Below are 27738 nucleotides of genomic sequence, written 5' to 3' on the forward strand. Positions count from 1 at the left end.
CAGTTTCTTTCTGCTGAGCTAAGAAATATCTTCAGCTAAATAAGCAAATAATTGTCCAGCAGAATGACAGTAAAGGTTACCTCAGACAGATGTAACTAGCTTTTTCCTAGCCAAAATAAAGCACAGAAAAGACATAAAAATGTTATATGTATAATAGAATAAAAAGTCTTGACTAGAGATCAGTTTTTTGTTTGTTTTTTTAGCAGCAGTAAAATGTAGAAGAAAATGCAAAGGTATTACCTTTATTTCAGATGATTATTTCCAGTGAAAGTGCTCTCTTCAGCTCCGTATCCCCATTTGAATCCCGATCTAAAATTGTTTCTTAATATTGATAGGGATCTCTCAACGTAAGAAAATTTGTTTTGACCTTTTCCTTAAGACTGTAAGGCTTTTTCATATTATTAGAGCAGTCTGGAACCTTACATAAGGTTTACAAATTCTAAACAAACAGAAAGGCTATTTTCCTATTTAAAGCAATGGCTATTTTACTAATATTACTAATATAGGTTGTTTATTTTTGTTGTGGTTTTGTTTGCTTATTTATTTTAAAAAACACAATGTTAATTCTTAACCTTGTTAATTTTTTTTTCCAACCCCAGGAGAATTCTGCAAGGTGCAAATTGATAACTGTGATTCCAATTCATGTGAAAATGGAGGAACATGTGTGGACTATGAAGACCATTTTAAGTGCACTTGCCCCATAGGTGAGTCATTGTATTTTTTTATTTTCTGAACAGAACAAGAAAATCCCATCCAAATATTTAAGTTAAAAAATAGAAAATATAAAAATTAAATTAAAAAATAGTGATATATCTCAATGTATGAAATTAATATTTTTATGAAGAACAGAACTTTTTCACTTTGTTTAGGAAACAAAAATGCCAAATTAGTAGAGTGATATTAACTGCTAACACCACGAATAGACACAATCTCAATATTGTGAATGAACTGTGATTAACCATTCTCTTTGTGGTGTAGGTTTTGAAGGTGAAAGATGTGAATGGGATATTGACGCCTGCCTGTTCCACAATATAAGCTGTGCCCCAGGAGTACTGTGTGTGAATAAATCTCATGGATTTAATTACACATGTTTATCACCGTGTGTTGGAAACACAAAGGTAGGATAAAGTGATATATTCCCTCTAGTGTTTTGGGGAAATCAAACAAGTTATTTGAAGAGCATTGTGCCAACAAAGTCTTATTTCCCAGGGCTTTCCTAAACACAGGATATATACTCATTCTCAGTATATTCTTATGCTATCCTTCCTCTTTCCTGTGTGTAACATGTGAATCCAAAAGTGCATGATATGACTGGCCTAGCCACAGTCAGACAAACTGTATGATGTCTGAGCTCTTCCTACCTTACTTTTTATATGTTTATTTGTTATTGAATTATAGTTATCCTTCTGTTCCCTACTTTCTATGTTGTGAAACTTGCAAGAACTTGATGCAAAATTTGCTTGAAATGTCCTGATGTGTTTAAAAGTTATTAGAGAGAAGGCTGATGATGCACCAATGCACAGAAAGAATAACAAAAGCTGCATTTCCACAGAAAACAAGAGTAGAGACCGTAATCAACCAAAGAAAACCAAACAAGCAAACAAAAAATAAAGACTAACTCTGCAAGGAGTATGAAAATGCAGTTAGAAAACAAGCAGAATTATTGAAAATTACTTTTAAGTGCTCATATAATATAGTAATGAATTTCATTTTAGTACATTCTTTTATAAATCATTGAATTAGATACTGATAATACTTAGGCCAAAATAGCATCCGTTGTGGACCCAGATGTCTTTAAGAACTTTGCTTACTGTGTCCTTCTCACTTCCCTTTAGTGACACTTTTAGTTAAATTATTGGTTTGTGTAACATTCGTTCACATCAGGGTGGACTACAGACCCAGGTCCTTGAGTTACTGAGATTTTGGTATGGGATAAAGTAAAATACTGTAGCACCTTTTCATTCTGAAAGTTATTTTAAAAGCTGTATACATAATGCCATATATCCATTCCAAACAGCTGCTCTAACATGATAACCAGTGTTTCAAAGGTTTAATCAAGTCTTTTATTGAATTATATTCACCATAAAAATATACCATGCAGAGCAAGCAATGTATTTACAAAGAAGCAATCAATATTTATGTCACCTTGAAGTCCATGGGTACCCACTCACCAATGACTAAAAAATGTAGTACTGAAATACATACTGGCTTACAGGTTTATATTTAAATTGCTCAGCATCTGGTAAATTTTAACATTTTTATGATTTAAAGTGCCATACTGAGTGCAAATTTATTGTACATGGCATAACACTATAATGATGTAAAAATCATTATGGCTAGTCAGAATGGGAAGTAATAGTGTGCCAAGGATGCTGATGAGAGCTACTAAAACATTGTACTGTAATATTTGCTTAAAAGCTCACAAACATTTAATTTATTCATACAAACATGACACAGACCATCATAAATCTCATGTGGAGTATATATATACATGTATTTATCTATATTTATGAAATCACTCTATGGGACACTTAATTTTGCCATAATGTCAATAATTAGCACACTTTCTTATGGGAAAGCGAATAAAAACTAAAATAAAGGAGTGATATATTTGGCTTTTTACTTGTTTTCTTGGCCTATCATTAAAGTAATATCATTTGCTTATTGGAAAAAATAATGGTCTTATTCAGGCAAATGAATATTTGAATACTCTGAAGTAGTGTATGTAACAATGTGAGATTAAAGTTTTCCATTATTAAGTAAATTACATAATTCATTCAGCATTTAATCCTTTATTTATTCTTTGTTGCTAGAGTATTAGTATATATTTTTCATTCTTCTTTCATCTCCTTTCCCTCTCCGATGGTACCTCAGGTATAGTGAACAGTTTTAACACAGTTCGTGCATTCAGCACGATAGACTAAAAAGAATGTTAATGTTTTTAACGTTATCTTATTAAGATATCTTATAAGTTATCTTATAAGTCCAAAAGGTAGAAGTTATTGGTGTTCTTTTATTTTTTTATAAACATATAATGACATAACATATAAACATGATTTTTTTTTTCCCCTGGCATAACATTTAAAGGGTTAAGGCTATTTTTCTTTAAAATAAACATACAAAAATAATAAAAGTGAACATATTAAAATAGGGAATATCTTCCTTTAAGTTTCAAACTCTAATCTTTGTAACCAGGAAAAAGCCTACCTGCCATGTGCCTAGAACTATGAAGGACCTCAAAATAAATCAGATTTCTGTCATCTTTAAATTAATGACTTCCAACAAGACAGTATTTATGACATCAAAAGAAATAAAGAAAATTCTTGTCCCATTAGAATATAGGATGTATACTACAAAATCTAACATTTCTATTAACAGGAACTAATAGAGAATTGGTAAGAGCAATGTGAATAATAAATAAGTTTATTGCATCACACTAGGCCTACATGGATACGCAGGAGAGGGAGCTTTCCTGCACTTTACAATATAGCTATAGGAATACCCTAATGCCTCAGAGAAAGAAACTTAGTTCCATTTTGTGTTGCATTAATTTAATTCAGCTTCCTCACGAGGGTGAGCGGAGAGGCAGGTGCTGACCTCTGCTCTCTAGTGACCAGTGACAGGACGCAAGCTTGAAGCTGTGACAGGGAAGGTCCAAGCTGGAAAAGATTCTTCACCCAGAGGGTGGTCAGGCACTAGAACAGGCTCCCCAGGGAAGTGGTCGTGGCACCGAGCCTGCCAGGGTTCAAGAAATTCAGTGCTCTCAAACACATGATTAACACATGATCTGATTTTTTTTTTTTTGGCTTGGGTGGTACTGTGAGGAGCCAGGAGTTGGACTCGATGATTCTTGTGGATCTGTTTCAATTCAGATATTCTATCATAAGACATAGATAGTATTATCTGTAGTATTTTTGAACCATATCAAAGTAATTGTCAAAGCTGTTAGCCCAATCACCTGCTTGATTATAGTGGCCAGTTAGTGAATTGTCTGTGCTTTTTTGATTTCCCACGTGAATTTAGTTTGTCACTTTTTGCAAGCTAATAGCTGTCATAACTCAAGACTATTCATTCCTTCGGTGGAGGTCAGCATGATGTCCACAGGACAGGACTGCTATTCATTGCTTGGGCTTCCACCCCCACAAAATTGTCTCTGTCAAAAAAAAGGCTGTGGCAAACATTGAAAATCTTCAGGCAGCCATACCCTTATCAGTAGAGACACAATGATGCAGAGATTCTGGTAAGACCTTAACATTTATATAGGTAAAAAAACTGTCCAGTCTTGCAAAAGGACTGATCATAATTTTAAAGTGATATCTGCACAAGTGCTTCATTGGCTGTGAAGACTGCATTAAGACTCATGTCTTAATAATACTTGTGTTAATAAAAAGAGAAAGTATTCTCCTGCCAGAAGGATATTTCTGTTTATTATAGTGTTTCTTACTCTTTCCCTGGAATATTTTTTTAGTGAGATAGGGTATTGATGCAACATTATAAGGTTATTCCCTGCACTGCTCAGCTATTGCACTTTGTACACACAATTGAACTGCTGTGTGTATACACAGTATAGGAAAGAAATCAGTCTTCCTAGTAAGCATTGTTGCTTAGTGTAACCTTAGTATTGGCGTGTCAGTTGCCAGGAACATAAAACATCAGTATTTCATGCCAAATTTAAAGTATAGCAACCTCACTGCTCTATGTCTACATCAGTAAGTAGTGTAGCACAAGAGAAAATCAATGGAGAGAAACAGTTTTGGCTGAAGGTTGACTGGATTGACTGGATGACTATTACTGTTTGGAGCATGTTAGGCATGTTCCCAAAATGCATCTTTTGTTTAGTTTCATACAAAAAGAAGCTGCCCTGGGGTCTGAGCAATTGCTCAGCAATGTCAGAAATATGCAGAAATAGTGATAACTGGGAAATTCACTTCAAAAGCTCACACCTGTGACCCAAAAGTTCACAAAAGAGGAGGCATCCTGAGATTTTACTGACGTAAATCCTATGGCTCAATTATATTACTTCCCTTAAAATGTTTCAAAGTGCTTTTAGCAAGCTTAAAAAATAATTGGTTCCACTAGCATTGTGGAGGTTTGAAATTTGAGAAGTACAGGAACTTGAAGAAATTAGCCAATGGTTATTGTTTTATAAAAAGAATCATAGGAGTTAAAAACTTTTTTTTCCAACCTTTTTCAGTTTTAAAATGTAAACAGGGACACTTTGTAGGCATCAGCTTGGATTATTAAAGATAATTCCTATATGAGTTAAGATCTGAACCATCTCAGAAAGTTCCTCTTAGTGTCTAGTCTACATCCTTAGGTACTAATTTCTTTTAGTCTGTCCTTAAGAATTTAGCAGTTCTGATAGCAGCATGTCAGTCCTCACTGGATCTGTATGTTCTTCCCCTCCAGGATGATGTCAGTACCTTGGCAAGACTCAAGATGGACATTAAATCCTGTATTTCTCCAATTTAAATCCTGTCTTCCAGGCTTTTGTGTATTTTTTTTTTTTTAATTCTATTTGCAGACAGATACATCTTTTTTTCTTATTCCTTTATAGATCATATTATTTGACAGTTGCAAGCTGAAGTCTGTGCAGTAGCTGATAAATTAGAAATAAACTGCATGCATGTGGAATTCATCCTGATGTGTGTGTCTTTATCAAAGTACGACTTCCAAGAATTAAAAGTGTACCAGTCACAGTTCTGTTTTTCATAATTTCTTCTGGTCTTTCCAGCAAATATTTCTTGAAAATCCAATATTTTCATTTTAGGGAGTTATTTGTTTGTTTATTTTAAGAAAATCATTTTATCTGCTTACTCAATGTACTATTAGTCCAGGAAAGAACGTGGCAGATGAATCAAAATTGTACTTCGGGAAAAAATTGAACATCTGGGTACAGTTGGATTTGCAGTAATAGAGCCCTGAAGACTGTAGTAGTTATATGCCTGAAACATAACTTTAAAAATAAAAAATAAAAAATTATTTTCATTCAAACTGCAGAGAACTCTGGGAAAAGTAAGCTGGAAGAAGTGTTAGGAAATAATGATTGCACTGAGGTGAGGTTCTTCTAGCTCAGTGTACTATCTCTAGCAATGGACAATAAGTGATACATAGAAAATAGCCATATATATTAGGGTTACTTCCCTCAATTACTGCAAAGCTAAGAGAGAAGAATAAAGTGTAATAATGTAGAAATTAATTATCTTTCCTTGCTGTAATAACATTTCTTGCTTGATATTAGAGTGAAGTAATTCTTCTTACATTTTATTAATGCTACATAATAAGGTACATTTATTTTATGGTGCATGCCGTAGACAGAAGTTTGATGATCAGACTGACCAACAGTCTTTCTCTTAAATTGTAGGATTTGTGTTTAATCCCTAACTACAAGAAAGACTCACTTCGGGAAAAAGAAAAAAGCTGATTAATGGGACATTGCTACTCTTTCCAGAAGTTTGACTATTTATTTTAGTTATAAAAAATGTTTCTTGTATAAAAAAGTGACAAAAAAATCTGCTGCTAGAAACTTTTTAAAAACATAATGTGGAGATTTTCAGTAGTAGAGTAGAAGAGTTTTAGAATATAGAGGACATCAGTACTAGATTAATAATCCTACTTTAATTAATTAGCCTTAATGTCTTATAAAACCTTTTATTTTTCTAATTCAGAGTTTTCAATATTTAAATTGATAGGAATTAATTTTTCAGCAGAGATAAACAGCTATCTGATAGAAAAAACTGCTTACTAGATTTTATGCTAAAGATATCTACAATAGATTTAATCATATTTAAAGATGCTGTGGATTGCACTAAAATCTTAAAGGATAACATCTTTCTTCACAGTATAAAGCATCAAAATAACAAAAATACAGTCAATACCATGTTGTGGCAATATTTAAATATGGAAATTTAATTTTTGTCTTAATTTTCTATTTTTTTCCTAAATGATTTCTGTTAAAAATAAGTTAATATTTTAACATAGCCTAGATACTATTCATAAAGATAATCTTTAGGATTTAAAAACAGTTTGTGTTAACAACAATTGTGTGATTTGATTCTGCTCTTTACCTTCTTACAAGCCCCAGTCCTGAAATGGACCTAGAAAACTCAGTTACAAGTTAACTTATAAATTTATGGCACATGATTTGTAGGATCATGTTTTTATTATGGAAAAAATCTGAGTTCATTCAATCCACACAAAAGTAGAAATTTCTCAGAATTAAACCCTTGGGAGCTGAATGTGCTCACTTCACGGTTAAATTTTGCTTAGCCTATCTTTCACAGGTGGTGAAAGTAAATATTAATGTTATCCCTGACCAGGTATATGCAAACATCAATGGGTAGAATAGCTTGGCTAAAGATTATCAGGCAATTAAAACTGTGTTACTTTTCCTTTAGTGTAAGTTTCTTTGGCTTTTTTTTGAGCTTTGAGTAAATAGTAATCTTCAGCACAAAATCCTGCAGCAATTGTTAAATAAAAAAGACGACGCATAAAAATTAAAAAAAAAAAATGCTTCCGAGACTGTACACACAGTAGTTTTCTTTGCATTTATCTTGAACTGTGCTCCTCTTCAAGAAGATGTCCTATTTAAAAAGAATCCCAAGTTAAGTCTAAAATTCAGTACTGAGAGCATAGCAAAAATCTCTCAATTTTAAGGTCAATTTAAAACTTAATCAAAGACAAATGAATATTAGAGGATTTCTGGCAAGAACTGTTATTATTACAAATCTTAACGATATTTTAAAGAGATTCAAACTCAATCAAACTGAAGTACTAGTACATTAGCTCATCTTCTAGACACCATTTTCTTTAGGAACCAATTGATTAGAAAGAGAGGTCTTAATTGCTTTGAAATGAAAGCATAGCTATCCATTTCTACACCAGCAAATTTTTCATTGAAATGAAACTAGACCTTAAAAGTACAATAAAGAAAGGAGTGTTCATTCCTACTTGCAAGCTTCTGTAATGTTTAAAGAATGCAGGGGATACTTTTTTAATAAGTAATATTAGGAAAAAAGAGAGAGAGAAAAAAAATGAAATGGAAAAAAAATTGTTTTTCCTGTCTAGGTTTATTAATTTTTCAAGATTTACAGCTTCAAAAGAAAGAAGACTACGGTTTTCCCAGAGCATAGATGTAATATTGGTATATATATCAAAGTGCGCAAAGGAGGGCAAAAAAGGTGGTGAAGAAGTGTAACTACGCTTGGATTTGTTGAACCTCATTAGTTTCACATGGGCCCACTCCTCAAGCTTGTACAGGTCCCTTTGGATGGCTTCCCATCCTTCTGTTGTATCAACTGCACCACTCAGCTTGGTGTCATCTGCAAACTTGCTGAGGGTGCACTTGATCCCAGTGTCTATGACACTGATAAAGATACTAAACAGCTCCTCCATATGAGGAGTGGCTGGGATCATTTTGTTTGTTCAGTTTAGAGAAGGAGACTGAGAGGTGATCTCATCGCAGCCCACAGCTTCCTCACCCTCATGGGACAGAAAGGGGGGCACTGACAGGACCCAAGGGAACAGCATGAAGCTGTATCAGAGGAGGTTCAGGATGGGAATTAGGAAAAAGTTCTTCACCAAGAGGTTGGGCACTAGAAGAGGCTCCCCAGGGAAGTGGTCATGGCACCAAGTCTGCCAGATTTCAATAAGTGTTTGGACAACACTCTCAGAAATATGGATTGATTTTCATGTGGTCTGTTGGATTCCATGATCCTTGTGGGTTCGTTCCAACTCAGGATATTCTTTGATTCTATAATATATCAATATCTATAGATATATTGACGTAAACAGGATTCGAGATTGTGAATGAGGATCACGATTAAAATTTTTAAAATATTCTGTCTTTTTATCCTGACAGCCACAAATTAAGTTACATTACCCCTGAATTTTAAATGTAGGAACAGTTGCACTCTTTCAATGAAAGGTGAACTCAATCACTCTATCAATGGAAAAATAACAAGTTATTTCACTATCATCTCTCCTAAAAGAAGCATATTCTAAAGTGAATTATGACAAAAGGCACTGTTATATTGAATTGTAACTGGCTGTTTCCAATTAAACAATGAATGATATGTTGGTTTAATGACACTCAGCATTTTACATCCTCAGAGATCTGTATTTTGTAAAATTACAATTTAAAAATATTAAATAACAGTATTTGTTACCAGTGATTTATTCAGTTAAAACTTTTGGGGTTAAAAAAAAAAGACAACTTCTAAAGAAAAGCCTCTTCATAGATGTAATTCTCATCATCAGGCATGTGCAAATGGAGGTAGCTGTTTCTATGATGAGGACAACCAGAGATCTCACTGTGTCTGTGCTCTTGGATGGACAGGACAAACCTGCCTGGAGAATATTAATGACTGTGAAGTAAATCAGTGCCAACATGGAGCCACATGTGAAGATGGAATGAATGAATACAGGTACTAACATGATGTTAGAAGTTGATACTATATGAAGATAGCACTGAAAATATTTTTCTTTCAACAAGAATTACAACAGGATTTGCTATTGCAGCAATATTTTCCTCAGATTATACAGTGTCATGGATACTAACTTTTAATAAGCACACATATTCAAAAAGGTAAGCTATTTAGTCAGAAGTATTACAAAGGAAACCCTCACAAATATTTCTTTTCGCTGGACAAAGAAGCTAAACCAGCTATGCAAAATCTCAAATAAAACATTTATTTAGCAAATGGTAAACACTTTTTGAGCCTGGAGTGTGACATGGAATAACTTTTCTTATTAAAACCTGAATTATAATTTTCAAATGAATAGTTGAAACTTTTAGCACTTTGTAGCTTTTTTTTTTCTTTTTTGAGGTATTGATAAAACTATAAAATATATGCTTTACTTAGTGATCTGTAACATGCTATAGATATTTGAAAATGAGACTATAAAAGTATGGGGAAAAATAAATGTAAAGGGATTTTTTGAATAAGCAGAGCTCAGTTCTTATCAGACGTGAATTATTTATTTCTTTCCTCTGAAAAAAAAAAAAAGAAAAAAAAAAGAATAACTAAAACCTGTACATAATGTCTGTGAATGTATTTTGAAGGGCTTTGATTTTATGCTCTCTCCTGAACTTGAAAGCACTGTGATTAAACAATTCAAATAGAAGTAACTAAACATTTCTTTCACTCCACCATTGTGTTTCTAGGTTCTTCAGTAATAATAATAATAACAACAATAATAATAATAAACTGAAATCCCCAAATAAACACAAAAATACAGATAAATATGTGAATCTCAATATACCAAAGTCGAAAGGATTTTGTTTTTACAGAGCCCTTGCAAAATGCACATCCTTCTTTTTTTGTCAGATTACACAACCAACTTTTATTTCAAAGTACTGGGACATAATTTGACATTTTATTTGATTGATAAATCTTTGTTTTGCCTGTCCATCTCAAGGAGAGAAAAGAGAATTTTATTAGAAGAACAAAGCCATGCTTAACTTAAAAATTCACAAATATTTATCACAAAATGAGTAGATTTGAAGACTTCCAGTAGAACAAGAACTTTTGAATTTAACTCACTAATCCAGACTCAGGCTAACAAGAGAAAACACTTAATTCTTACATTTTCAGTCCTTGAAAGACAAATTATGCTGGCTGATTAGTCTGTTTATTTACAGAACAAGAAAACATACCACTAAGATCCCAATCCTAGATGTGTTAGCTGACAGTTTTATCATAGAACTTGACCCCACAGAAATATAATGGGATATTTTGCAAGGACAGTGTGCAAAGTGTTCACAGCATAATACCAGCTCTGTGGACAGAAGATTGTTACTTCTGAATGACAAAGAAGATTTTTTTAAGAGACCTGAACTGTATCTTCCTTAAGAATTATGTTTTTCCCAGGAGTTACTTATTTTCAGCAAGTGAAACGATTGCCGTTTTCCCTTTCCTATACACCATTAAAGCTAAAAAGGAGAAATGCTGAATGTAACTACTGTAATCACCCAACATTTTCAAAAGACTCTTGCTATTTGCATTTCTATCCTAAGGTATTATTTTTGATAAGGCAGATATCAAGAGCTGTATTTGATGCAAAGTAGTGTTAGGAAGATACAAGAACACTATCAGCAGAACATATGGTGAATTATATGTGTAAGTGACATCAACAATTCTACTGAGATCTATTTTTAAAGCTATTATAGCCATTCAAAAAATTACCTACCTTTATCTCCTCTTCTCATTAAGTAAACATTTTAATTATTTGCTAACTATCAAAATGTCATATACTATTTTTTAATGGAAAATTGTCATAAAATTCTAGGCTTTTCTGCCAGTTTAAGAAAGCATAACTTTTAAACTAATTTTTAAACTTTGGTCATAACACATTTTCCAGTGATGGCTCGTTAGAGCAATGTTAAGACCAGAAAATCATGAAGAATATCCAGCTTTGCTTAAAGAACATTGCCTACCCTCTTTTAAACTCTCATCTTCTGTGAGAGGAGCTGACAGGTTTTTGCAGATTGGAAATATGCATTCAGATGTACATAGTTTTTCTAACTTTCTAGTGACTTGTTTACTCTGTTTCTCCTCCCATTATTTAACTGCTGTTCCAGACTGTAGTGTCCTATAGGTGTACATTTGATATATGAGCAGAATTTGAGTTCACCACAGGAAGCTGCTCTGGATGAAGGAGGGGCACTGGGCTTCATGCCGTTCTACCTGTACTACTACCTACCTATACTAGGATGATAGTAAGGATATATAATAAGAACAGCATAATCAGAATAATATCTCTTAGAAGTTTTACTCCTTTGGTTTAGTGAGCCTCTCTTACAACTAAAGTGGCTAAAAACAGACTGTCACAAAGCCTCCTACTAATTCAAAAGAATTACTGCATTTCCTGCTGACCCTGTGCTGTTTGAGTTATCATCATGTATTTAAAGTGATATCTTCTCCAAAGAATTACTGCTCCTACCACTGGGTTGATGATGCATCTGTAGATACTATGAATCTGGCAGATACCATGCAATAGTGCAGTGGGCCAAAGTATCAGCACACCAAAAGGATGTCTTGACCTTTGGTCACATATACCTGGGAGAAAAACAGATTTGTTGCCTTAGTAAATAGACTGTGTTGCTACATACAAAAGTATTTGAATTTTCCTTTCAAAATTACTTAGTCTAACCTCAGGTCCTGGAAAAACATGGAGAAGATTGTCCTGGTAATTTCATCTCCTTCTATGATAAGGTCACATGCATGGTGGATGAGGAGAAGGCAGTGGATGTAATCATTCTGGGTTCTAAAGAATGGCCTTTGCTACCATCCCTCACAATATCCTTCTGGACACATTGTCCAAATGGGAGATGAACAGCTTCACAATGCACTGGGTGATGGACTGGCTCAATGGCAGAGCTCAAATGGGCTACCACTGGCTGGCAGACAGTCACTAGCAGTGTTCCCCCAGGCTCTGCCCTAAGGCCAGTCTTGTTCAGCATTTTAGTCAATGATCTGGAATGCATCCTTAGCAAGTTCACTGACAACACTAAACTGGGATGTGCTGTTGACTTCCTGGAGGGATGAGAGGCCTTGCAGAGGGATCTAGATAGATTGGAACAGTGGGCATTGCATTTTAATGCAATGCATTTTAATGCATTTTGGGATGCATTAAACACATCACAGCCAGCCCGTCAAAAGAGGGGATTCTCCCACTGTATTTAGCATTGGTGCTGCTTCCCCTTTAATATTGTGTGCAGTTCTAGACTCCACCATATGGAAAAGATGTTAAGGTACTTGAATGCATCCAGGGGAGGGCAACAAGGCTGATAAAAGGTCTGGAAGGCATGTTGTATGAGGAGAGGCTGAGGAGAGTAGGTTTGTCTAGCTGGGAGAAAAGGAGGCTAAGAGGCAGCCTCATTGCTGTTTTCAGTTTCCTGAGGGGGGCATGTAGAGAGGCGGGTGCTGGCCTCTTCTCCCTGGTAACTGATGACAGGATGAGTAGGACTGGCACAAAGCATACCAGGAGAGGTTCAGAATGAAAATTAGGAAGAATTTCTTTATTGTAAATAATTTCATTATTTCTCTTCTCTTCTCTTCTCTTCTCCTCTTCTCTTCTCTTCTCTTCTCTTCTCTTCTCTTCTCTTCTCTTCTCTTCTCTTCTCTTTCTCTTCTCTTCTCTTCTCTTCTCTTCTCTTCTTCTCTTCTCTTCTCTTCTCTTCTCTTCTCTTCTCTTCTCTTCTCTTCTCTTCTCTTCTCTTCTCTCTTCTCTTCTCTTCTCTTCTCTTCTCTTCTCTTCTCTTCTCTTCTCTTCTCTTCTCTTCTCTTCTCTCTTCTCTTCTCTTTCTCTTCTCTTCTCTTCTCTTCTCTTCTCTTCTCTTCTCTTCTCTTCTCTTCTAAATAGCCTCTCCCTCTCCACTATGTTCTCTGAAGAGAGGAGAGAGAAGAACAGAATTAACATGGGCCAGTGAGGAGCAATTAATGAATAAAGTGAAAGAACACTTTATGGAGTTGTTCCTCCTGTTTTAAAATCCAAGGGGGGCAGAGGTTATTTTATTCACCCTTGCAAATTTATTTCTTGCCAATAAGTAGAGTTTTGGACAATCAAGATCTTAACTGAAATAGGTCACAGATAGTGTGTTGTAATCTATTTAGTAAAGGGAAGCAATAAAGGGAACAGATAGAATGTATAATTCAATGTAGTTTCCATTAGCTGTCCTGTTTCTCATGTTTCTTCAGTTCAGTCCATTCAGATGAAGTTCTACACTTATAGCTCCAGGGAAGCCCATCAAGATTAAGATGCCTGAGGAAGCTGTATTGTATGACTTACTACTGCAATTTTTATAAAGGATTATATTAAACTATTATGATTTATAAATGTATCTTTCTCTATAGGTATTGCTCTGAGGTCAGCATTTCATGAAGTTTGATGCAGGAAAATTTCCCATATAGTGGATTTTGTGTACAGGAAAGTTTAACTTCCCAACTCAATTTTCAATATTCAGTATATATATTTCAATGTGGATAGTTTAATCTTGAATTAACCTCGGTAGGAAAGACCTAGTGACACATTGTTAAATAAAGTGTTGTAGAATATGAAAATCTTATTTGCTTGATGCCAGCAAGATTATGAAAGCAAACATAATTTAGATAACTTTGGAGTATCACATTATCTAAAGCTTTATTCATTCTTGACTTTTTCCATTTTTTTTTGTGCCAGATGGATAAATTAAGCTGTTTGATTAGATTCCTTTGTATCTAATTTTCCATCTTCAATTTTATTCATTCTATAGTGTATATGCAATTTGACTGCAGGACCTAGTTGGCACTGCCATATAAAGTTAGAGGTATGATATACACAGTTTTCTGTAGCAATAATAGGCTTTTTCCAACAGAGAAAGAGGAAAAATACATTTCCTCACTTTGCTAAAGCTCCAGAAAGTGGGTGAATATATGCTACAATTTCTTAGGGAATATCTCTGTAATAATTTATACTTATATATACTTACAGCTTTTCTGTAGATAACACAGATACTTACAAAAAGCCAAAGTGGCACTAAATAACCTTTCAGTCCCCTTATGAATGTGTTTGCAGTTCCTATAGAAAACGAAATAATTAACACTGAGTAAACACAGTTAATCTGCTTGGATTATTATAATAACAACATTAAAATATATATATTAAAAAGTAAAATAGATACTGAGAAATCTTTGCTAGTGCCTAGCTTAAATGTGCCTTCTTGTCTCAAAATAGAAAATAGTTGGGTCATATAGCACAGATCAGCATAGACACAGTGTATCTTCAGTCTGGTCTTTAGCCTTTTTCAGTCATTTTAAAGATTCATCAGTTGCCACAGTTATTTACTCAATGGCACAAGTCCTACATCACTTCAGTGCACGCAGTCTATAAATGCATTGTGACAACTACTGTGCCTGCACTAAACAGTATGAACCCATCTAACTACATACCTACTGTTCCAGACGTTGGGGGGTAAAAAGGTTATGTCTTACTACATTTTGGTAGGAACACATTACAGCTACCCCATAACTATCCACATTCAAGTGTCATGTTACTTCTTAGACAAAATTCTGTGCACGACTTACATGAGTCTCCATCTTACATTTATTTCATGGGCATATCAAATTTTTGTGCAATATTAACAAGGTTTAGGCAGTAGAGTATCAATGTTCACCCATCTACACAACATGTGTTGGAGCAAAGCAATCCATAATAGTGTAACTGTGGCTTGAGTTTGGTATCCACTACTAAAATCCATGTTTGTAGCAAAAGCACTAACATACTGGCTTTCTTCACAGAATCACAGAATCACAAAATCGTCTAGGTTGGAAGAGACCTCCAAAATCACCTAGTCCAACCTCTGACCTAACACTAACAAGTCCTCCAGTAAACCATATCACTAAGTTCAACATCTAAACGTCTCTTAAAGACCTTCAGGGATGGTGACTCAACCACTTCCCTGGGCAGCCCATTCCAATGCCTAACAACAAGGATCTGTTTCCTAGGATCTGTTACACTCAGTCCTGTTATGGACAAAAGGGAGCACACATGAACCTAAGAAATTGTTGTTATTCCTATTAATGTTTGAAGAGCCTAATAGATCAAATTATTAGTCGGATGGCCATACTTAATAGTCCAAATGAATACAATAAATCCTCAATAAAACAGTTAAAAGTGGTATACAAAACTTCATATTTACGTTTTCTGTGGTGCCTTGCTCGTCCTTTAAATGTTTCTCCAGTTTCTAAGGTTGACATTTTAGTATTCCGTAAGAAAGTAGTTGGTGGGTTACATTAGCATCTCCAGGTCTTTTCTGGGAGGTGTCTCCCTCTCCCCATCAGGGCCATTCAGAGCTGAAGCTAAAGCAGGGCAGCAGCAGCCACTGGGCTGTGATGCAGTGGTTGAACCTGAGAAATCCAGCTCAGGCCAAGGCCAGGCAGAGCCCCTGCACTGCTGGGTCAGCACACAGCCAAGGAGCTTCCACTGCTAAGGGCAAAAAAAAACATGTTTCTTGGGTGAGAGATTCACCTACAAACACAAATTATGGTACCACATGTACATCTGTAGTTACTGTTGATTTACTGGAGTATCCGTAACTCACCCCATACCAAAGGTGGAAATGAAAGGGCAAGACAAACATTCACTTAAAAATTATATGTATATGTATATGTATATGTATGTCATTGAAATATTAATATTTCTGTGTTGGTTTTTTTCTTGGCTTGTGCTTTTTAAATTTATTGTAGGGAAGCATTTTAGCTTTACAGCAAATGAAAACTGCAAATCAATCTACCATTCAAAGCTTTTGATATCATGTTCAGTATTTTAGTACTGTTGTACTGTAGTACTGTCAATGCAAGGTCATAGTCATTAAAATCTAATGTGGTGATGGCATTTTCCTAGCAAAAGATCTAATTACTTAGAGATCATTGGACTTCATATCATTCCTAAGAAAGACAGGAAAAGGTATTTGAAGTTCAGCTACATCACTGTTACACCAGCACAGCATTTAACAAAACTGTGTTCAAGACAAATTTCATAGAATAACTTAGAGAGAAAATGATAATATAAATCATACAAGTTGGATAATTTAGTATCTTATACAAATGCTGGAGCTACAAATAAATACAATCAGATGCTAATATCCAAAGCCTACAGAACTCCACTTATGCCATTATATGTTAAATTTGAGAAACACACAGTATAATCATATCTGCTTAGTACATATTACTGTTATATTTACAAGACATTAATGTAAAAGGTAACTATTAATTGTTAATGTTATTAATTAGCAGAAAATGCATTAAAATTAAAGACCTGATTAGTTTAGATTTTGCTTCATAAAAAATAATCTCTTTTTCTTGAAAAATAGACATATTACCCATAAAATACAGATTTTAGATAATGACAGTTACTAATATATTTATTTTAAAGTATTTTGGCCCTTCTTTGTAGACTTTCCATTTATGATATTATGTGTTAATGTTATTTGTAAATATACACTTAGAATTTGAAGTAGATTATTATAAATTATGTTTCTAAAATATTTATTGAGTTTTGTGATCCTATCACCACTAAAGATCAGTCTGGATTATAAAAAATAAATGAATGATTCTTAGATGTTGTAATCTTCAATAAATTACATCTTAGTCTACAGTAAGAATTTAGGTTATTAAGAGGACTAGAACACTCCTGTTTGTATTAATGTATATGTTTTTATATTGCTATATGTTGAGCAAACAATAACAGAACAAAGCCTCATTCTGCAACATTAGCCTGTAGTAGGCCACTGTTTTGAGCTACTGCCACTATTTGGGACATGATTAGCTTTATACTTCACTGTTTCATATGACTGTAAGATCCAGTTTTGAAGTTATTTTCTAATCTGATATCACACCGATTCCATTTGAATATTATCATTGGAAGTTTGATTTTAAAAGCTATACAGCTGCTATTTTGTCCAACCTAAATTCGTACGATTTTGATTATTGCACAGTTCCATTTAATTAATTTAGTTCCAAGCAGTCTATGTGAAACAAAGTTACTTGGTGACTAATTAAAAGTAAAGAATGAAGACTAAAAAAGAATCCAATTCATTTGTGAGTAATTAAAAGTAAAAATGTTGTTAACACTGTTAGACATTATTGACCTATACACACCTACCAGTGACTGCCTTTTTTAATTTTCTCTTTTTAACAACAGGTGCCTATGTCCCCTTGGTTACACTGGCACTTTCTGTGAACTTGATATAGATGACTGCATTGGAAACCAGTGCTCTGAATATGGTTTCTGCCAGGACCACTTGCATAATTACAGCTGTAACTGTATGCCTGGATATGAAGGACCCTTCTGTGAAGTTGAAATTAATGAATGTTCAAGTTCACCTTGCAAAAACGGAGCTACCTGTGTGAATTTAATTGATCACTTTTCATGTCATTGTGCTGAAGGGTTCAAAGGTAAGTTTTCACTGTTGAAGTGCCTTGTACTACAAATGTGCTTGTCCAACTCTATCTCAGCAATGTTTATAAGACCTTTTTATAAGAACTATGTTTATACATGAAAGTATATGTGATTTGACAGTTTTAACTGAATTAGTATGGAAATTCTTACATTGTATCTCCTAACTGTTCTTCTGTTGACCCTCCCTCTATTAACTGTACAATTCTGAACATGAATTTTGATGCTTTTGGCAATAAAAAATGATCAAGTTCCAAAACACAATTTCAATTGTGTTCGTTTAGTTTCCCTAAAGAGCAAATCTTGTGACAAAGAAGGGTTATGATATCCTGTGTGGCCTTAGAAAGAGTGCTGCCAGCAGGTTGAAGGAAGTGATTCTTCCCCTCTACTCACCCCTGGTGAGATTCATCTGCAGTTCAGGGTACACTTATGGTCTCCCCAGTACAAGAGAGACATAGACATATTGGAGGGAGTCCTGTAAAGGGATATATGAAGATCACTGAGGAACTGAAGCACATCTCCTATGAGGAAAGGCTTAGAGAACTGGGACTGTTCAGCCTAGAGAAGAGAAAGGACACAGGAAATCTCACTAATCTATATAAATACCTGGAAGGAAGTTGCAAAGATGATGGATTCGGGCTCTTTTCAGTGGTGTCCACTGGAAATGGCACAAACTGGAACACAAGAGGTTCCATCTAAACATCAGGAGACAACATGAGGGTGATGGAGCACTGGAGCAGATTGCCCAGTGAGGTCACGGAATCTCCCTTCTTAGAGATCTTCAAAAGCCATCCAGACATGGTCCTGGGCAACCTACTTTAAGTGACCCTGCTTGAGCAGAGGGATTGTACCAGATAACTTTGAGAGGTCCCTTCCAACCTCAACTATTCTGTGCTTATGTGAGCATGAGGATTTACTTATATAGATGACATCTTACTGGAAAGTACTTTTGTATTCTTTTATCACCCAGAGAGGTATTATATGATAGTATTCCAAGAGAAGCAAATTCAAAGTCAAAAGAATTTTCACAATATTATTAATGTAGTGCAGCTCATTATCATATGTACAGAATATAATTAATTCTTTGTTTTTTTCTTTTTTTTCATACAGTATAAAACAAAAACAATTAATAAAAGACTAGAAATTTATAAAAATGTTATCACTACTCTAGCATGTTGTGGTGGTTTTACTCGGGTGGGCGGCCGAGCTCTATCTCAACCGCTCTCTCACTCCCCCTCCTCAAAGAGGAACAGGGAGAAAATACGATGAAAAGGGCTCAAGGGTTGAGATAAAGACAAGGAGATCGCACAGTAATTATCGTGACAGGCAAAACAAACTCAGCATAGGGAGATAGTAAGATTTATTGCTTAATATTAATAAGCTAGAGAAGTGAGAAACAAAGGAAAGAAACCAAAAGCACCTTCCCCCCCAACCACCCTCTTCCACCTCCTCCCCCTGAGCAGCGCAGGGGAACGGGGGGAATGGGGGGTTATGGTCAGTCTATAGCGCTTCTTCTCAGTCACTCTCGTCCCCTGGGCTGTGGGGTCCCTCCCATGGGATGCAGTCCTTGCTGAACTGGTCCGACGTGGGCTGCCCACAGGCAGCAGCTCTTCAAGAACTGCTCCAGATACGGGTCCGTACCACGGGGTCCATCCCTCAGGAGCAAACTGCTCCAACCTGGATCCCCCACGGGAGCAGCTCCTGCCAGGTCACCTGCTCCTGCGTGGTCTCCTCTCCACAGGCTGCAAGTCCAGCCCAGAATCTGCTCCGGCAGGGGTCTTCCACAGGCCGCAGTCTTCGTCGGTGCAGGTCCACCTGCTCCACCATGGTCTCCTCCACGGGCTGCAGCGTGGAACCCTGCTCCACCGTGGTACTCCATGGGCTGCAGGGGGACAGCCTGCTTCACCATGGTCCTCACCACAGGCCGCAGGAGACTTCTTCTCCAGCACCTGGAGCACCTCTCCCCCTCCTTCTTCACTGACCTTGGCGCCTGCAAGGCTGTTCCTCACTCCTCTCACTCTCCCAGCTGCTGTGTGGCGCAGCGTTTTTTTTTTTCCCTGTCTTAAATATTCTCTCACAGAGGTGCAAAACAACATCTCTTGTTGGCTCAGCTCTGGTCAGCAGTGGGGCCCTTACCAAACATGGGGCAGTTTCTAGATCCTTCTCACAAAAGCCACCCCTATGGCCCCCTGCTACCAAAACCTTGCCACGTAAACCCACTACACATTTCTATTTTCCTTTTTTTGTCCAGGGTTTTATGATCCTGGGATATTTTATATTACAGAACAGATTTGAAGTTCAGTCATAACTGGATGTTATGAATCAGTGAAGAGTATCTCAGTATGATGCTAGAAAGACACATTTTGGTTTTGTTATGCTATGTAATTCAACCTTTTTACATATCCACATGTGCTTCATTTTTCTTCATAAGTACTAAATTCAATTTCAGAGGAAATATCAAAGGCAGCAGTAAATAAATTTAAGAGCAAAACCAAAGTTATTCCTGCTCAGGACTCTGTAAATCTTTGGGAACTATTATACTATGTGTACCAGGATTCACAGATTTGCAAATAAGTCATGACTACTCAGCCACCAACTTGTTTTTTCTCCTGTTAATAAATGAAACCCTGGGTACTCTTTGATATAGAATTAGAGCCAGTTTTTCAGAACCAGATTTTACATAGACAACTCATAGCAGTCTCCTCTGCCTAAATGATCATTTTAGTCTGATGTCTATCAGTATTTCACAAACGTTTTACATTCTATTATCTAGGGTTCCCTTAGGCACTGTAAAGGGATTTATCAATATGAACAGCTTTCACAATCTCATTTGATAAAAAGAAGCTTATAAAAAATCCAAGGCTTGGGCATCTGCATATTAAAAATAAATGTAATATTTTATATAATATATTTAAATATATATTAATGTATAATACATAATATTTTGTAGCATCATATACCATATTCTTGCCTTTTGAGCTGTTAACTGTACTTGTGATGGAGACTTTAATATGGAGAGATTTTGTTGGTGTCTCCACTACCAGCAAGAGAATTTGGCCTGTGCCAGACTTGGAAGCTCGCAGTATGACCTGTAAAAATTTAGTAGTTTTATGAAAACCTTTATTCCACCATTTTGATCATGTGACAGTCCTCTATATTGCTTTGTTGTGATTCAGTTCTTCAAACATAATATAATTCTTTTCACTTGAGAAGTCATTGTCAGTCTCTCTTCTTCCATATCTTCATTTTATTCCATATAACAAAATCAGTGCTCAGCATCAAATGGTTCTAGCTTTCATGATTAATGACTTGGATTTCTAAGCAAATATTGCTGTGCTTCATTCTGGCTCAATAGAAGCTCTTCTTGGAAGTATTTGTTAAAAGGTTGCCTTTATTCAAACATATCCTTCATTAAAAGTCTTGTTTGTTCGGGTACTTATAAAAATGGGAAGACAGCTGCTGAGAATTCTAAGTAGATAAGCAATATTGCCTCTTGAGGTTTTGTATCTATACAACATTGATTGCTGTATAGTTAAGATGTGTGTTTTTTTGATTTGTTTTCTTTTTCTGGATTTATACTGTAACTCACATAGCAAAATATTGATCCGTCATTGCTTTATACATATGCAAGCAATGTATAACACAATTAACACTCATCACCAATGTAGGTCTTCCAATAGCTTTTTAAGTAGCTTTATATGTTCTATATATGATGCTTTTCAGTTTTCTCTTTTTTTTTTTTTTTGTCCAAAACAGGAAAATAACATACAGACTTTTTTAATATCATTGTATTACTTTAAATTTCTGTACTTTGCTTTTTTATCTATTATGCCACAGCTACATCAGAAGAATCCACCTAACATTTAGAGTCTATTAGAGGAAGCATTTAAGTGTTTGTACTTTCAGTAAGTTATTAATTGTTCTTAAATCATTTGGATGTTATTTAGATAGTTTTACATTTCTGTGGTAGAAATTAACAGTATATCCTTGATGCTATTCCTAAAGACAAATCTTGAAAGGAAAAACACAAAGTTGTGTGAAGCTTATCGTTTTCAATACAAGTGAACTTAACTGCTTGAACAACTAATGTCTAGAACAGCTGATGGACACACTAATACAATGAAGATTGACTATGTTATATCAAGGAGCAGCAAGTGCACAAGGCTGCTTCATAAGGGTAGCAATGAACCAGGGGCTGAAAACAACCCCAAGTGCAGGCACTGCCCTCACTAAGCAGAGCACAGTCCTGCAGCATCTAGCAGAGCAGGCAGAGCCCTGTTAGCCTGTTGCCCTCAAGAGCCCTAGGCACTGAAGGCAACTGGCCAGGCCCAGGGCCAGGGGACCCAGTTAGAAGCAGCAGGAGGCAGGGCTACAGACAAGGCCACAGGCAAGACTGCAATGTACATGCAAGGGGTCCATTCAAAGAGACAAATTACCCATGGTGTGAGTTGAGGTCCATTTTTGAGACAGGGCCTTAGGCAGGACTATAAACAGGCACAGCTACAGCATAGCTCAGGCCAGAGCTGACTGCCTAGGGCTGAGCTTGTTGGGCAATGGGCAGGGTGTTTGGGAAAGTCCCAGTTGGGGCTGCTAAGGAGAATTAAGTTCCACCAGTGTTCTCAGGGACCTGATATGCGTTTATCTTAGCAGGTCCACCTGAAATTATGAAATTATGAAAACTGTACAGAACCACAGTTTGTATAGCTACCCATTGTATCAAATTCATAACTTTTTTCTGAGACTTTTTTTTAAAAAAAGTTTATCTTTGAGATTTTCAAAGAACACTGATGTGTCTGATTCTTTTTAGTGCTAGATTTGTTTTCTGCTAATTCTTTAAGACAATTACCTCATGGATTAGATAGGATTTTGATTTTTAGTTTTCATTGAAGGATAGCCTACAGACACATAAGTAGTAGTCATCATGAACTGCAAAAATATTTGTAATATTTTTTAATTTAAGAGTTGTTGCTATTTTTTGCTAACTTTTCCTAAAAGCATACAAGTCATAGAACTGTATAGCTGGAAGATGCATCAACATGTAATGTCCTTCACCTCTGTTACTATATATGCCATTCTGATAGCTCTTAATCAAACTTATTGTAATATTATGGCTAATATTAAAAAGCTTTTATTAACATAAAAAATGGACACAGAGGAAGTATTTATAAAGATCTTCATAAATAGAAAGATTGCATCTTCTCAGTCCCCTCTTTTTGAGTTTAAACCAGTCCATTGCCTTCATACTGTCTTCAATGATATTTCCTAAATTTCTAGTTTTACAGATTTTCCATGTGTAGGAAAAGAAAGAAGAATTGCCAAAGTAATTCAAAATTCAGAATAAAATACTATAAGCTTGCTGTGTAGCTATTATCTGAATCACTGAATATGCTTTCTCCACTGCATATACAGGAAACTTAAGACATTATGGGAGCACTTCCAGTGCTTTCAGTTCTAAGCATTAGATATCATTTTTGTTGTCTTAGCAGCCTAAGACATCCTCATAGGTCAGATATGACTCAAGGTGCACATGAGACTTCTGCCCTTTAGTAACATATGAAAGCCAAGACTCTCTCTAGCATTAATGTAATACTAGATACCTGTGTTTAACTTACTATTCCCCATCCTACTGTTCCTAATTCAGTAAAATTAAATTAATTCTGGATACATACAATTAGGTGAAATACATTCATGAAAAATTATTTACAAAGCATTGTCACATGCACAGATAATGTCCCTTTTATTTCAATGGCTATTTTATTAACTAGATCAGACTGGCTGTGTGCTGTGCAATCAATCTTCCAGTGCACTCTGCCAAGCTGTCTTGTGAAAAGATATAGGAGCCCTCTACTCCAGCAAGTTCTTAACTGATCTGTGTAGCATGTGAAGTCAAGCTCATATATTTTGCTATTCAGCACATAATCTACACAGAGATTTGCTTTGATCTACTAAACAAATTGAAATACAGACCTAAAATGAAAACTCTTTAATAACAATATCAACACTGTTCCTCATACGAGTTTCTTATAGTACCAGGATGCAAAAAGGGCATAAGGACCTTTTAAAGGCCTGGAAGAGTAGCAGGTACTGATCTGGAATGAAACTACTTACCTATGGTTGGCAGCTGCTAGTTGGCAGGTTTAAACAGTGCTTTTGTGTAGCAGGACAAAGATACCTAGATACTACTCTTATGAGAAAGAGATGTCTCCTTAGTTAGCCCATCCTTTGGAAAAGTGACCTGTATGATGTATTGAAAATGTTTCTGCTGCACAAAGGAATGCAAAGGGATTCACGTTTCTGTTCACCATTTCCAGTGAATGGAATTTTTCCATTTCAAGGAAAACATTGGACTGATACTTGACAAAGAAGGTCACCTAGCAAGTAAGGATGAGGAAAAGTCATTTAATGCCTTTTTTTTGTCTCACTTTTTAAAATTCATGGTAGATCTTGGGCTGCCTGGTCCTCAGAATTGGATGCCCATGACTGGGGGAGCAGCGACTTTCCACTTGTGGGCAACACAGTTGTAAGACAACAGCTGTATCAGCTGAATATTCATAAGACCATGGGACATGAAGGGACTCACACCAGAGTACTGAGGGAGTTAGCAGGTGTCATAGCTGGTCTCCTCTCCATAATATGTCTCGGGAGTCTTGGCAGGTCCCTGATGACTGGAAGCGAGCCAATGCAATAATAATCTACAAAAGGGGAAAGAGATAAGACCCAGGAAACTACAGACCTGTTAGTTTAACCCCAGCACCTGCAACCATTATAGATAAGATTATCCTAGGTGCTACTGAAAGGCATTTAAAGAACAAAGCAGTTGTCATACGTAGTCAACATGGCTTCATAAAGGGAAAGACTTGCCTTAGTAATTTCATCTCCTTCTATGATAAGGTCACATGCATGGTGAATGAGGAGAAGGCAGTGGATGTAATCATTCTGGGTTTTAGAATGGCCTTTGCTACCATCCCTCACAATATCCTTCTGGACACATTGTCCAAATGGGAGATGAACAGCTTCACAATGCACTGGGTGATGGACTGGCTCAATGGCAGAGCTCAAATGGGCTACCTCTGGCTGGCAGACAGTCACTAGCAGTGTTCCCCCAGGCTCTGCCCTAAGGCCAGTCTTGTTCAACATTTTAGTCAATGATCTGGAATGCATCCTTAGCAAGTTCACTGACAACACTAAACTGGGATGTGCTGTTGACTTCCTGGAGGGATGAGAGGCCTTGCAGAGGGATCTAGATAGATTGGAACAGTGGGCATTGCATTTTAATGCAATGCATTTTAATGCATTTTGGGATGCATTAAACACATCACAGCCAGCCCGTCAAAAGAGGGGATTCTCCCACTGTATTTAGCATTGGTGCTGCTTCCCCTTTAATATTGTGTGCAGTTCTAGACTCCACCATATGGAAAAGATGTTAAGGTACTTGAATGCGTCCAGGGGAGGGCAACAAGGCTGATAAAAAGGCTGGAAGGCATGCTGTATGAGAGGTTGAGGAGAGTGAGTTAATCTATTTGGAAGAAAAGGAGGCTAAGAGGCGACCTATTGCTATCTACAGTTTATCCTCAGGAAAAGGATAAGGAGGTGCTGATCTCTTCTTACTGGTAACCAATGATAGGATGCACTGGACTGGCACAAAGCTGCACCAGGGAAGCTTCAGACTGGATAGTCAGAAAAAATTCTTCATTGTAAGAGTGGTCAAACACTGGAACAGGCTTCCTAGTTAGGCAGTTGATGGCCCATGCCCGTCAGTGTTAAATAGGCATTTGGTAAGATCCTTAATAATATGCGTTAACTTTTCATTAGCCCTGAATTCACCAGGAAGTTGTGACTGCAACCTGCAAATATATTGTTAGGTTTGGCTACTAGCTGGACTGAAACAAACAAGCATTTTTTTCAGTAATACTTTATTAAGATTACATTAAGCAGAATTTTAAATCATTTGCTTTTCATTTGATCTGGGAATAGAAATATGCAGTTTATGTCCTGAAGTAATATTTCCCCAATTAAGGGGTTAAGAAGTTTTAATAATAATAATAATTAAAAAAAAAAAAGACAATTTTTTTTTGTTTATTCTCTCCATCTTTTCATTGTCAAACTTTATATTCCATTATGCCTATAAAACAAAATTTGGTATGAATATTATGCAAATGAAGTGTGGCATTTTGATATTTTTGCATGAATTAAGCCTGAAAGACATTAAAAGTACCAGTGGCAATTTATAAAATGGATGACATTAAAATACAGATACTTATATATAACATCTGTTATATTAAGAAAATAAGCTTTCTAATCATTCCTGGTTTTACTCTAATGTATGAATATTTAATTTGAGAACAATATGAAATTAAGCTTACTCTGAGATTAAAAAAAAAAAAAATCAGTTTTGCAGATATCCTAAAAAATGTCAAAACAGTTAAAATCACTCCGTTAAAGTGTGAGGTTAGGCAATTTTGTCATCAGAAATAAAACAATCAAAATTTGAACTACTGAAAGGTGCAGACTTTCAATGTTGTAATCTTACAGAGTTGCTGGTACTTCAGAGTAAAGGAATATTCAATGAGACTTCATCCATTATATTTTGAAAAGGAGTATTCCTTTGGTTTCATTTGCTAAAATAGTATGATTTCTTTAAACATTATATTAGTAATGCTGATAGACTATGTGTCTGCCAAATTCCTAAGCATGCATCTGCTGAAGGTCCTAAGCGCATATCTCTTAGCAAGTCTTCTGTTCTGCAGAATAATCAGTCACTTCTGCGACATCAGTGTACCTGCAGAAAGCTGCTAAGTGTCAGGCCATGAGATTTGCTAGAGTAACAGAGTTTCCTAGGCAGCTCTAATTATTTGTTATGTATTTTAAGAACACTGCAATTTTATACATGATAAAACACACTATAAAGTAAAGGGAAATAGAATCAGCTTATGATGAGTTTTAACATTCTGCTTGTATTTCAGAATTTGATGACATGAGCCCTGTGAATTGCTTAGGAATTCAGACCTAAAGCTATGATTTATTAAATAACTAATTAAATATTATGTTATACTATTAATTATGTTTGGATTTGTTGTATTAATGTTAACCTTAAAAATGTAAACCCAGAAAATATTCATATGAACATACTTTGATGTTGAAAGTAATTTGTAGCCAATTAATTATTCTTACTGGATGTTCAAATAAGGTTTTCATCATCCATTTCAAACGTGTAGTTGAAATTAGCTGTATACTAAAAAAATAAATAAATGGATGCACTGTATGCATCTAGCTTTTCCACCTTTCTTCCTGTCTTGCATACTCAGAAAATATCACACATTAACTTTATAAACTCTTTTCTTCTCTCTGAAACATTTTAAACAGTACTGTCCAAATATTGCCCTCCTATTCTGAAGGCACAAATTCTTATATTTCCATTGCAACTGTATGCAGGAAGTTTAAGGACATGCCTTTTGGTGGGTGCAACTACCAGCTTAGTGCCGCTCTGTATTAGGATACATACCTAAAAGAGTTATTGCACCAACACAGGAAGGTTTTTCCAAGGTTTAACATCATTCACATATAATAATAATTAAAAAAATGCTGTTTCTGTAGCCTTTTCTGAGGTGTACAAAATAATAAAAGTGGCACTTTTAACTTTTAGATGGAAGATAATATCATTTTCTGTCACCTGTAATCAGTACATTTTTCAGTGGCTAGATAGAAAAAGTAGAAGGAAAACAAAAGTGATCTTGATGGTATGGCAATAAAGCTGCATGGAAGCTAAAGTCTTAGCTGTGAATGTCAAAAGTACTGCTAGTT

General features: G+C 35.7%; 1 protein-coding gene across 3 annotated transcripts in view; it reads left to right on the forward strand.

Moving 5' to 3' along the window:
- Positions 1-27738, forward strand: part of EYS (eyes shut homolog) — a 953299-nt gene that overhangs the window by 212645 nt on the left and 712916 nt on the right. For all 3 annotated transcript variants that reach the window (XM_066994734.1, XM_066994735.1, XM_066994736.1), the window contains 4 exons: positions 600-704; positions 979-1118; positions 9259-9425; positions 17683-17936. In XM_066994734.1, the coding sequence (XP_066850835.1) occupies positions 600-704; positions 979-1118; positions 9259-9425; positions 17683-17936 (666 nt within the window). The remainder of the gene's footprint in view (positions 1-599; positions 705-978; positions 1119-9258; positions 9426-17682; positions 17937-27738) is intronic.

Source organism: Anser cygnoides, chromosome 3 (genome assembly GCF_040182565.1).
Source record: "Anser cygnoides isolate HZ-2024a breed goose chromosome 3, Taihu_goose_T2T_genome, whole genome shotgun sequence".
NCBI lineage: Eukaryota > Metazoa > Chordata > Aves > Anseriformes > Anatidae > Anser > Anser cygnoides.